This window comes from Anabrus simplex, chromosome 8 (genome assembly GCF_040414725.1).
Source record: "Anabrus simplex isolate iqAnaSimp1 chromosome 8, ASM4041472v1, whole genome shotgun sequence".
Lineage (NCBI taxonomy): Eukaryota > Metazoa > Arthropoda > Insecta > Orthoptera > Tettigoniidae > Anabrus > Anabrus simplex.
Window position 1 is genome coordinate 77,355,963 of NC_090272.1, and position 13,964 is coordinate 77,369,926.

Sequence of the window (13,964 nt, forward strand, 5' to 3'; positions counted from 1 at the left end):
TATGTTCCAATAACAAAAATTATCAAATTTTATTAACCTACTAACCTATTATGCTATTACATTTGTTTAGATTACAACACACAGTGTTACATTAACACGCAGTGTGAAGTCACTGTGACAGGCTCTTGTACTTTTCACTTGAATGAATTGTCTTCAACAACTTTAAGTTTCCACGCAGTATGTCATAAAACTCTACGCAGTTATAATCCAAGTTGCATCTAGTGATTACCATGTGTTTTAAATTTTCAGGCTTTAGCCTGGATTTTTCATCTGTCCAAAGATTGTTCATTAATGAAAATACCCGTTCTGTAAGAGCATTTGTAGTAGGCAATCATAAACAAATTCTATAATATAACCTATATTCCTGAAGCCAATATTCCTATCTTCAAAATTAGTGAATATTTCCACCCACCTCAAATAAGTTGGTGTAAGAGATGAATTCCATTCCTTTACTTTAGTAACTGTGACATATTCCCTGACATTAACAATCTCATCAAAAAGCATTGTATCACATATGTCTTTTCCGGTGTACTTAAGTATAAAATGTAATGACCTATGTACATCACTCCATTCGAACCCAGAATTAAGATCTGCCTAAATTAACACACTGAGTTCAGAAAAATGAAAAGTCCACTGGTCTAAGTATTCCAAGCAAGTGAAGTAAAATATTTCAACATTTTTCTTGAAATGTGAGACATTAACTAAGCCATCATTTTCAAGGTTATGTAGATTGAACAACTGAGGGTACAAACACACAGTCTAGCCTATTTGAGAGCTTTTTCCTGAGATCCTCAAGTACTTTACAAGCATCCAACATAACAACATGTTGCCCCTCTAATAACTGAATAACACTGTGAAAAATTGCTGCTTAAGTATGCACAAAATTCAACCACACCTCAGACAAGGGATCATCAAAGAACTGTTTGATTACAGTTGGACACCTGCTTTGTGATTCAAAATATGATTTCAGGGCCGGATACAACTTCAGTACTCGTTCAATTGGAAGGTAACAAGGAAAGCCACCTTGTTCTACTGAAACCAAGAACTTTGGAATATTCAATTTCGACAAAATCACAAAACTTAATCAAGGAGGCCTCACGTACAGTGTAAATGTGAAAATATGAGTAGATTTTTTGCACTACACTTTGAACACGAACTGGAAGACAGTCCACAACAGTTTGTATTGCATTGCTGACTATGTGAGCACTGCAACCAACACCAACAATCGATTTCTCAAGAGACTTCTGCACGATGGAATAAACATTTTTAGAACCTTTCCGAGATGAGCCACCGAAGTTAGTATTAGTGTTGTCTGCATAAAGTCCAACCACTTTACGTTCACGATGAAAATCATTTAGCGTTTTCAGGACGAATGACGCAATAATGTCAGCAGTTTCTCCTACCTGTTCTTCAAACTCTAACAATTTTACCTGTACCCCCTTGTTGTAAATAAAGTAGTGAACAAGAATGGGGAAAAGTTTAGTGGATTTATGATTTGAAGAGTCTGTGTAGACCGAGACATAGTTCACATTTTCCAAGTCCTTTTTCACTTTAGATATCGCAAATGGACTAATCACATTAGTGACAATAGCTTCACACTTTGTCTTAGCACACGAATATTTTGGTTCGAAACACTTCTGAAGCAGTTTAGACGTGCAGTCTGCCAAGCGAAATGTTTGGTTATGTTTAACAGTATGGAATGCAAAACTGCCTTCAGAAGCTGCCAATTTTTGTTCAGCTGACCCCAGTTCAGCTCATCGAAAGAAAGTAGTGAGAAATGAGCTGGATGCAGCAGCATTGTCAGCAGTGTTGCCAACTTATATTTTCAAGATCCGCTAAATACTACTAAAAATCAGCTAAAATTTCGCCAAGTAATCCGATCTCAAATAATGAGCAATAAAAATTAGCAACAATAATAAATAATAAAAGTAAATGCCTACACTCACCTGATCTGTGGGTTTCACTGGGATTAACCCCATGCTTGCGAGCCGTCGAGCTAAAACTTTTAGGCAATTTACTACCGCGTGCAAATTAGGTGAATCCCCTACCTCAAGGGCCACACACAGAACAGGCAAGTTCATCTTCCTTCGTAGCATAAATTAATATAAATGCTGCTCTCTCACAGTTTCATTATCTGTCGTCATTCGTCAACTAAGAGATCAGTAACCTTTCCTCATGCATTACAAATTTATGATACCATGATATCATAATATCAAATCCAAATAGGTTTTCCTCATGCGACTACTAGCTACTGAAAAAAATACGGAATAGCTCGGAGACAGACTGGAGTACAAATTTAGAAAAAAAAACGTAAAATTGTTAAAACACTAAATTCCGCTATAATCTAGAATTCCGCCAAAAAATCCACTGTCCGCTAAATGACATACTTCTCTGCCGACAGTCTTCTAATTCCGCCAAATTTAGCGGAAAATCTGCTAAGTTGGCAACACTGATTGTCAGCGAGTTTGTGCTTCTTAGTATCCAAATGATGTACAATCTCGCTTTTCCCGCCGTTTGCTATTGAAAACAAAGCTGAACATTTGGTGCAGCGAACATCGCTTTTCGATTTATCTGGTACTACAAACGGGTAGAGAAACTGCAATTCGGCATTTAGTACACATTTACCTTTAACTTTCTGCATGATTACCATGGCTAGCTTAAACCACACTACCTGATCATCTGGATTAATCACCAGTACCGTTGCCTACGTTATACTCAAAGCCATGAAAGAGTTGTCACAACGCCAGTATCAGCCAGCAGCTCCTCAGTACACAACTACACTGCTCCAAACTGCTGTAATGACCGCAATGACAACCGGAAACAGGAGTGTTTATACACTGACTGACAGAGCAAATGCAACACCAAGAAGGAGTGGTCAGAACTTTATGCCAATTGCAGGGTAGACTGACGTCACTGAGGTATGCTCATGATGTGAAATGCGCCGCTGTGCTGCGCATGTAGCGAACGATAAATGGGACACGGCGTTGGCGAATGGCCCACTTCGTACCGTGATTTCTCAGCCGACAGTCATTGTAGAACGTGTTGTCGTGTGCCACAGGACACGTGTATAGCTAAGAATGCCAGGCCGCCGTCAACAGAGGCATTTCCAGCAGACAGACGACTTTACGAGGGGTATGGTGATCGGGCTGAGAAGGGCAGGTTGGTCGCTTCGTCAAATCGCAGCCGATACCCATAGGGATGTGTCCACGGTGCAGCGCCTGTGGCGAAGATGGTTGGCGCAGGGACATGTGGCACATGCGAGGGGTCCAGGCACAGCCCGAGTGACGTCAGCACGCGAGGATCGGCGCATCTGCCGCCAAGCGGTGGCAGCACCGCACGCCACGTCAACCGCCATTCTTCAGCATGTGCAAGACACCCTGGCTGTTCCAATATCGACCAGAACAATTTCCCGTCGATTGGTTGAAGGAGGCCTGCACTCCCGGCGTCCGCTCAGAAGACTACCATTGACTCCACAGCATAGACGTGCACGCCTGGCATGGTGCCGGGCTAGAGCGACTTGGATGAGGGAATGGCGGAACGTCGTGTTCTCCGATGAGTCACGCTTCTGTTCTGTCAGTGATAGTCACCGCAGACGAGTGTGGCGTCAGTGTGGAGAAAGGTCCAATCCGGCAGTAACTGTGGAGCGCCCTACCGCTAGACAACACGGCATCATGGTTTGGGGCGCTATTGCATATGATTCCACGTCACCTCTAGTGCGTATTCAAGGCACGTTAAATGCCCACCGCTACGTGCAGCATGTGCTGCGGCCGGTGGCACTCCCGTACCTTCAGAGGCTGCCCAATGCTCTGTTTCAGCAGGATAATGCCCGCCCACACACTGCTCGCATCTCCCAACAGGCTCTACGAGGTGTACAGATGCTTCCGTGGCCAGCGTACTCTCCGGATCTCTCACCAATCGAACACGTGTGGGATCTCATTGGACACCGTTTGCAAACTCTGCCCCAGCCTCGTACGGACGACCAACTGTGGCAAATGGTTGACAGAGAATGGAGAACCATCCCTCAGGACACCATCCGCACTCTTATTGACTCTGTACCTCGACGTGTTTCTGCGTGCATCGCCGCTCGCGGTGGTCCTACATCCTACTGAGTCGATGCCGTGCGCATTGTGTAACCTGCATATCGGTTTGAAATAAACATCAATTATTCGTCCGTGCCGTCTCTGTTTTCTCCCCAACTTTCATCCCTTTTGAACCACTCCTTCTTGGTGTTGCATTTGCTCTGTCAGTCAGTGTATTTGAAGCTGTAGCCATCTTAAATTAAATATTCGTTATTTTTCATTCCCTTTCATTCATTTAAAACATTAATAATTATATATACCATATTCTACAAAAGAAATGAAACCATTTATAATGCAAAAATTTTTCGCAGGATATTTTATAAAAAGCAGGATATTTATACAATTTTCGAGCCTCTTCGCGGACCGCAGAATAGAGTGTTAAAAAATAAGGAGTATCCTGCGAAAAGCAGGACATCTGGTCACCCTGCCTATTATCAACAGCACAACCACCACTGCTGCCACCAGTAGAGCTGTCAACATCCCTGTTTTCTCCCCATTTATCTTCACTCTTCTCTCCTTTCTACTTTCCATTCCACAGTGCCAGTCCCTATCGCTATCCTGTATTGTGCGAATGTGTTGCCCATTACTCCGCATTCCACTCAGCACATCCACACCCCTTGTTGACTCAAACACAACTGAAACGATGGTAGATACACTGACATGCTCTTCAGTTAGGGTAAGGTGCCCTCTTCATAGTACAACTGAGGTAATGACAGGCAAAATATCTGTTACATAATCCAATAGTGTTCCTTAGGATTCTGTCTAGGATGTTTCACTGAACTCTAGAAAGCAATGAATGATATAATTGACCATATACCTCAGTTGGATATTCCTTAGTGATTATTTGCAATAGTAACTTGTAATTATTTTTATCATATTGATGATACTGTGATATCAAATAAATCAATCAATCAATCAATCAATCAATTATTGATCTGAATTTAGGGCTATCATTGAGGTGGCAGATTCCCTATCAGTTGTTTATCTAGCTTTTTCTTAAACGTTTTCAAAGAACTTGGAAATTTATCGAACATTTGCCTTGGTAATGTATTTCAATTTCTTACTTCTTGTCCTATAAATGAATATTTGCTCCAATTTGTCCTTCTGAAATCCAATTTTATCTTCATATTATGATCTTTCCTACTTTTAAAAGCTCCACAAGCTTATTCGTCCACTAATGTCATTCCAAGCCATCTCTCTGCTGACAGCTCAGAACATTCTGCATAGCCGAGCATCTTGTCTCCTTACTTCCTCTCCTTTACATCCTTACTATAACCCCTAAATACTCTCATAACCATGTGAAGAAATATGTAACCTTTCTTAACTTCTCCTTCTCCTTCATCCGTTCCCTTTTCCAGATTCTCGCTGAGTAGGGTAGTAATACCAAAGCCCTCCATCTTACTCGATCTTTACACCACTCCTCTTCTAGTACTTTATTGCTATCGACTCCTCTATTTGTAATACAGTCCACAACAAAGCTCCTCCATCTCATTCTAGGCCGTCCCCTAGGCCTCTTTGCAGTCTCTGTATCCATGAATGTACTCTTTGGTTTTATATCTCCTGGCATTCTCATCAAGTGTCCAAACCATTTCAGCTTTGCTATATCATTCTCTTTAATCTTGTTAATATGATTACTCCAATGAAGATCATTCCTTATATTAACACCTAGGTACTTGAGTGTTCCCCATGAGGTACTATCACCCCATCAACACAGTAATTAGAAACGAGAGGACTTTTCCTTTTGATGAAACTTACAACCTGACTTTTCATCCTGTTTACCATTATATCTTTGTCTGCTGTCCATCTCGCAACATTGTCTAGGTCTTTTTGTAGTCACTCACAATCCTGTAACTTATTTACTGCTCTATATAGTATATCATCATCTACAAATATCCTTATCTGTGATTCCAGTCCTTTACTCATATCATTTATATATATATAAGAAAACACAAAGGTCCAAATTATTGTGGGATCAGATAACACTTCACCTACTCTAATTCTCTGAGTTCTATTTTCTAGAAATGTAGTCACCCATTCAACCACTCTTTTGTCTAGTCCAATAGCTCTGAATTTCATCAGTAATCTCCCATGATCTACCCTATCAAAAGCCTTGGATAGGTCAATAGTGATACAGTCCATTTGACCTTCTGAATCTGAAATATCTGCTGTATCTTACCAGAATCTGATAAGTTCAGCTTCACTGGAATAACCTTTCCTAAACCTGAACAAAACAGTTTGTAATTTTGCAAATGTGTCTAATATAATCAGAAAGAATGCTTTCCCAGATCTTACAAACAACACATGTCAAGCTGACTGGCATGTAATTATCCGCTTTATGTTCGTCACCCTTTCCCTTGTGCAGTTGGGCTACTATAGCAATTCTCCATTCATTTGGTATTGCTCTTTCTTGTAAACAGTAATCATATATTTCAGATATAGCACTATATCCCAACCCATAGCCTTTAATGCCGGCCCAGAAATTTTATCAATCCCAGCTACATTTTCAGCTTTCAACTTTTGTACCATTTTGTAAATGTCTTCATTATCATAGGTAAATTTCAGTAATATACCAATATTAATAAAGCCTCTGTGGCTCAGACAGCAGTGTGTCAGCCTCTCACTGCTGGGTTCCGTGGTTCAAATCCTGATCACTCCATGTGAGATTTGTGCTGGACAAAGCAAAGGCAGGACAGGTTTTTCTCCGGGTACTCCGGTTTTCCCTGTCATCTTTCATTCCAGCAACACTCTCCACTATCATTTAATTTCATCTGTCAGTCATTAATAATTGCCCCAGAGGAGTGAGACAGGCTTCGGCAGCTGGCACAATTCATATCCTTGCCGCAAGATGGGGGCTTCATTCATTCCATCCCTGACTCGGTCATTGACTGGAAAACAGGTTGTAGGTTTTCATTCATTCATTCATTCTTCACCAGTGTTAATCACCTCCTCTATCTGGACATTATCTCAATCAATCAATCAATCAATCAATCAATCAATCAATCAATCAATCAATCAATCAATCAATCAATCAATCAATCAATCAATCAATCAATCAATCAATCAATCAATCAATCAATCAATCAATCAATCAATCAATCAATCAATCAATCAATCAATCAACCAATCAATCAATCAACCAATCAATCAATCAATCAATCAATCAATCAATCAATCAATCAATCAATCAATCAATCAATCAATCAATCAATCAATCAATCAATCAATCAATCAATCAATCAATCAATCAATCAATCAATCAATCAATCAATCAATCAATCAATCAATCAATCAATCAATCAATCAATCAATCAATCAATCAATCAATCAATCAATCAATCAATCAATCAATCAATCAATCAATCAATCAATCAATCAATCAATCAATCAATCAATCAATCAATCAATCAATCAATCAATCAATCAATCAATCAATCAATCAATCAATCAATCAATCAATCAATCAATCAATCAATCAATCAATCAATCAATCAATCAATCAATCAATCAATCAATCAATCAATCAATCAATCAATCAATCAATCAATCAATCAATCAATCAATCAATCAATCAATCAATCAATCAATCAATCAATCAATCAATCAATCAATCAATCAATCAATCAATCAATCAATCAATCAATCAATCAATCAATCAATCAATCAATCAATCAATCAATCAATCAATCAATCAATCAATCAATCAATCAATCAATCAATCAATCAATCAATCAATCAATCAATCAATCAATCAATCAATCAATCAATCAATCAATCAATCAATCAATCAATCAATCAATCAATCAATCAATCAATCAATCAATCAATCAATCAATCAATCAATCAATCAATCAATCAATCAATCAATCAATCAATCAATCAATCAATACTGATCTGCATTTAGGGCAGTCGCCTAGGTGGCAGATTCCCTATCTGTTGCTTTCCTAGCCTTTTCCTAAATGATTTCAAAGAAACTGGAAATTTATTGAACGTCTCCCTTGGTAAGTTATTCCAATCCCTAACTCCCCTTCCTATAAATGAATACTTGCCCCAGTTTGTCCTCTTGAATTCCAACTTAATCTTCATAGTGTGATCTTTCCTACTTTTATAAACTCCATTCAAACTTATTCGTCTACTAATATCATTCCACGCCATCTCTCCGCTGACAGCTCGGAATATACCACTTAGTCGAGCAGCTCTTCTTCTTTCTCTCAATTCTTCCCAACCCAAACATTGCAAGACAATGATGTTCTGTTTACTCTCTTGACTGCGATCATTGTGTTTTGGACATTAACTGAATTGCTACGATATGAATCAATGTTAATTTTTTGCCTGTGTTCAATGTATTAGTTGTTTTAAGATCTTTATATCTTGCCCTACTTTACTATTTGGCTGATGATGACACTTGTAATGTGTCAAAACCGGTCCCAATAAACAAGTTGTGACTTCTTTTTAGTTCAACTTACAACGAAGTATTGAAAGGTGGATCCTTCTAATATTGTGCATCTTCTTATTTCTCTATTCAATACGGAACGATCATGAAGTTTTTAACTTTAAATAAGTACAGCATGTTTATCAGACCGCAGATGACAGACTTGGAATGCGATGTTCTGCTCGGCGCAATAAGCCTTCGCATATTTTTGGAATAATAGTGGGCTGGCTTCGGCAATAACCCAATCTCCCACTCTTTGCATGTTAAAAATGAGTTAGTTCTATGCATGCACGAACAAAAATTACCTAAGAAAGAGTTAACAGCTAAGGGCACAGAGCCAGCATGACTGGCCAGCAAAGAGCCCTCCAGAGAAAGCAGAGTATGTGTCTGATGAAAACATTGTTGCACTAGCTGCATGCAGCACCTAATATCAAAACTGAGTGTACCATCATTCACATAGTCAGCCCTTTTAAAACCATGCTTAACAGTTACTTAGCTGGAGGTGCAAGTGCCCCTCTGCCCTTTAGGTGAGCCGCTACTGATAACTGGTATGTACCAATTTTTTCCTCTCATGGCAATCCTGTAATTTGAAACACTGTTACCCAGCTGGGCAACACTGCCTATTTCCTTGTTGTATTTAGAAAACAACAATGGTTGACTCACTTCAATTTTCTTCCTTTCGATGTAGGAATATCTCGTAGCTCGCAGAAGTGGTAGTTTCCCATGTCACAACATTGTTGTCTTTTCACTTCGCTACATTGAGGGCTTTGTCTTCATCCACACAAGAATCATATGCGCATCTTGCTTGTTTTTCCTAATGTCTTAGTGTCTGCCAAAGGATATTTCCCAATTCTGTTTTCTCTAACGGTCCCAGTTCCATGCAAGCTCCTCTTGCCAAGCTCAGTAAGGAGCCTAACAAAAGCGAAGGAGTTATCAAAAAATAAGGCTTATAGAACATCACAAAATCCAAGAACAACATACTCACCTACTCACTCACATACTCTACTCTACTCGCCAACACACTTCCACATCTAGCTCAAGAATGCAAATTCTCTACAGTGTACCAAGGCTGACAATGTGCAGAGTTGATTATAGAGAGTAGAGGGGACTGGTAACAAATGTCAACAGTGGATAGACAGTTACTAATATAATTTTAAATTTCTGGGTCATTTTTGACCCAGTGGGCATTAATGGTTAAAAACTCCACTCAAGCTTATTTGTCTACTAACTTCAGTCTAAGCCATCTCTCTACCAACAGCTTGGAACATCATTCCACTTAGTCAAGCTGTTTGTCTCCATGCACCCCTTCTCGGCCCAAAGTTTGCAATGTGTTTGAAACACTACTCTTTTTTCAAAAATCACACAGAACCAATCATTCTGCTTTCCTTGGGATCTTTTCCAGTTCTTGTGTCAAGTAATCCTGGTGAGGATCCCATACAATGGAACTATACTCTAATTGGAATCTTACCAGTAACTTACATATCCTCTCCTTTATATATTTAATACAGCCCTTTAATACCCTCTTAACCAGATGAAGAAATCTGCAACCATTATTACCCCAATCAAGATATTTCATTTTCTTTTATTCTATTATTTTCCATCTAAGGAAACTGAAAAGTGCAAGTTATTAGAGAATGGAAATTAACAGTTTGCCCATGAAGAAGATAGATAAAGTAACTTGAGACTTACCATTCCTTGAAGTTTTGAGGGTTTTTGAGGATTCTATCCACTATCTGCATGCCATGATTGCTTGGATAGCAGTACATCGCACGAACAAGTGACATAATATGTCTTTGAATGTATGTCATAGCACTGGTATCATTCAGCACAACAGTCAGGTTTCCTATGCGCTCATCTGCACAAGAGAAATGGTTATGACATTAACAAAAGTATGTACTAATTCTACAAATTATGTAGTGTAATGCAGCACACAAGTGACAAATCAAGTTATATGCAGAATGGTAAGAACATGAAACACACAAAAGGAAAAAAATGTCAGTGTGGGACATGTAAATAAGGATTGGATGCTTGGTCATCATCATCATCATCATCACAGAACCCTTGTGTAGGATGGTGTTGACGAGTTTTCACTATTGTTGTACGTCCAAAAATGCCTTCTTTCTCACCCCTGAGTCCCAACTACCCTCTCTTCTTTCCACATCCTTCCTCGGTTGGTGCAACCAACTCTTCCTAGGTCTTCCCACTGGCTTTCTTCCTTCAACTCTTCTTTCTAGGCATGCACATGGTATTCTTATGCCAGGCATTTGCTTTAGATGTCCATACCATTTTAGTATTGAAGTCCTTAGCTTATCTTCTATCAAGTCCACTTCTAGTTCCATTCTGATATCATCGTTCCTTACATGATTCTTGTGTGTTTTTGGAAGATAGTTCATAGAAACTTCATTTCACGTGCTTGCAAGTTACTAATTTCTCTCTCATTGTATATGTTTCTAGACTGTATGTGAGAATTGGCACAAAGTATGACTTATACAGAGTCATCTTGGTTCTTGTGAGCACTTTGTTATCCCAAAGTAGATGTCTTTTGAGGTTGTAGAAGTTGGAGCTGTAGCCACTCTGTTTACTATTTCTTTATCTGCAGTACCCCTGCTGGAAATCATACTCATGAGGTATCTGAATACCTGTACACAGTGAATATTTTCAGCTTCAAACTTTATATGGCAGCCAGTATCTTCCCTACTCATTTTCAGTGCAACAGTTTCTGTTGTGCTAACTTTCACCTGATACTGTTTGAACTTTGCTAACCATTCATCCAGTCTAGTTTGTACCTCTACCTCTGCCTCTCCCCAGATGGTTATATCATTAGCAAACACCAATGTCTGTAGTACTCCATCTCATTCTCTTTTCAGATTTTTAAGAATACTGTCCATAAAATGAAATGAAATGGCATATGGCTTTTAGTGCCGAGAGTGTCCGAGGACATGTTCGGCTCGCCAGGTGCAGGTCTTTTGATTTTATGCCCGTAGGCGACCCGCGCATCGTGATGAGGATGAAATGATAATGAAGACGACACATACACCCAGCCCCCATGTCAGCAAAATTAACCAATGATGGTTAAAATTCCCGACCCTGCCGGGAATCGAACCCGGGACCCTTGTGACCAAAGGCCAGCACGCTAACCATTTAGCCATGGAGCCAATACTGTCCATGACAGTAATGTATAGCAATGGTGAGAGTGCGCTCCCTTGTTGGGCACCCTGTGTGGTATTAAACCATTCTGAACGGCCATCCCCAACATGCATACAGCCGCTACAGTTGTGGTATAGCATCTGGACCTTGCCTATGAGATCTGGTCTGGGCACTCTACCCTATCATGTGCCTTTTCTATAGTTCAGTTCATATGAGTTTCGACTTGACATTTGAGTGCTTGCCTTTTGGCGGAGGCTAAGTGAATTAACAAACAGCCAATCATAGGCAGACGATTGTTCTGATAGAGCATGTTAGACTCTAGTTCCGGTTACCAGTGTTGTCGATCTCTTGTTTTCTATAACCACTTGCTATCAGTTGTGTGTTGTACTGTGTTCAGTTCTTTTTGCGGTCTTTGTCAGTTCACTCGATCATTCTTGACGAAGCACCAACAACAACAGATAGAAACAATTAGTTGACTGAGTGGTTGAAGGAGCACAATATTTTTGTTTGTGATGACATGAGGAAAGGGGGATCTTGTGCATCTTGTCAAACAAAACAAGCCCTAGTATCCGGTTTATGTGGTGGATGAAATAGACAGGGGCATGGGCATAAAGTTGTTCGCCCTCCACCATACGATTGCTATTTTAACGCCATAGAACTGATTTGCACCCGAGTGAAGGAATATGTAGCTGCGAATAACCGACTCTTCACAGCTTCGTAAGTGGAGACTTCTTTGGGAAGCATAGGCCGTGTAAGTGCTGAAGACTGGAGCGAGGTTGTGAGACAGAGTCCAAGATAAATGAAGCTTGGGAGAGGGAAAGTATCACAGAAGATTACTTAAAGACATTACTATCTCGTTACAATCAAGTGAGAGTGAAACCCCAACAGACTATGAGAATGCCGATAGTGACTCAGAAACGAGTGGTTTGAAGGATTTTTCCTTCCTTAGGAGAAATTGAATCAATTAGCAATGCGAGCTCTTCTAGATGGTGAGTTGAAATTTCATTTCATTTTCTCGTGTTTTATCCGTTTGAGCACTGATCTGTTTTTATCTTGTAGCCTTATCCTAAATACGTTATGTGTTATTGTTAATATTATGTGAGCTACATGTTGCTACAAAGAAAAATTGAATGGGTGCTCGCAAAAACGGGCTAACCAACAAATTTGGAAAAAATTAGTTATGTGCTGCCATCAATTGCGGAAGGTTCAAAGTATCTGCTGTGAGTTGGGCTAACATGAGGCAATCCTGTGTGATGAGATACAACGCTTTGAATTTTATGCCATTTTATTTAGGCCAATTTTGTTATTGCAAAATCGGGCTAACATACATTTATGGAGGAGGCTGTAAAGATGGCGTTGCTGTATATGTAGGTTAGCAAATCTTATCCCCATGTATACTAGAGGCTGCGGGTGTTTCTTGTGTTTTTGTGCCAGATGAATGGAAGGATTTAGTAAAAAGAGCTAGAGTAAGAAAGCCATTTCAAGTAATAAAAATGACAAGTGATAAGTTTGTGAGCACTCAACCTTTGCTAGAAAAATTAACCAAGAGAATGGTATCTGTAAATAAGCAAAGAGTACTAATTAGTAAAATTTCAGGCATGCTATTTATAAAAGATGTACCATTTAAGTATTTTAAAAATATTTATATGGTATTTCTTAGGAATATGATTGTGTTGACCTTCACAAAAGGAACAGTAATGGTGGTGGGCCATCACTTGCTAGTGTTCAGCTGTCACCAAAGTACAGTGTTGCAAGGCCAATCAAGCCAGCAAAGCTTAAGGACTTGCTTGAGCTACTTGAATATGTCCCTGCAATATATTACCAGTATTACAGAGAACTGACAGCTGGCAGTGGCCAAGAAGTGACTGAGGAATCATTTTCCCATGCATTAGAATATGACCCATATGACTGATGATTGTCCCATGAGGGAAAGTTATGTCATATTTCAGAATAAGTCTGAAGCATCTTTATGTCTAAAAAACCCACAGCACTTATGCCCTTGGAAGGGCTCTGGCCTGCCCAGCGACCGTTACTCAGCCCGAAGGCCTGCAGATTACGAGGGGTCGTGTGGTCAGCACGACGCATCCTCTCGGCCGTTATTCTGGGTTTTCGAGACCGGGGTCGCCATCTCACTGTCAGATAGCTCCTCAATTCTAATCACGTTGGCTGAGTGGACCTCGATTCAGCTCTCAGGTCGAGAGAAAACTCCCTGACCTGGCCGGAAATCGAACCCGGGGCCTCCGGGTGAGAGGCAGGCACGCTACCCCTACACCACAGGGGCCAGCAACTTTATGTCTAATTTACTGTAT

The 13,964-nt window shown here is 39.9% G+C and overlaps 1 protein-coding gene across 1 annotated transcript in view; it reads right to left on the reverse strand.

The window, feature by feature from the left end:
* The window catches only part of LOC136878801 (aspartate aminotransferase, cytoplasmic), an 85,135-nt gene that overhangs the window by 14,418 nt on the left and 56,753 nt on the right, over positions 1-13,964 (reverse strand). The window contains exon 6 of the mRNA XM_067152286.2: positions 10,198-10,363. Coding sequence (XP_067008387.2) covers positions 10,198-10,363 — 166 coding nt within the window. The remainder of the gene's footprint in view (positions 1-10,197; positions 10,364-13,964) is intronic.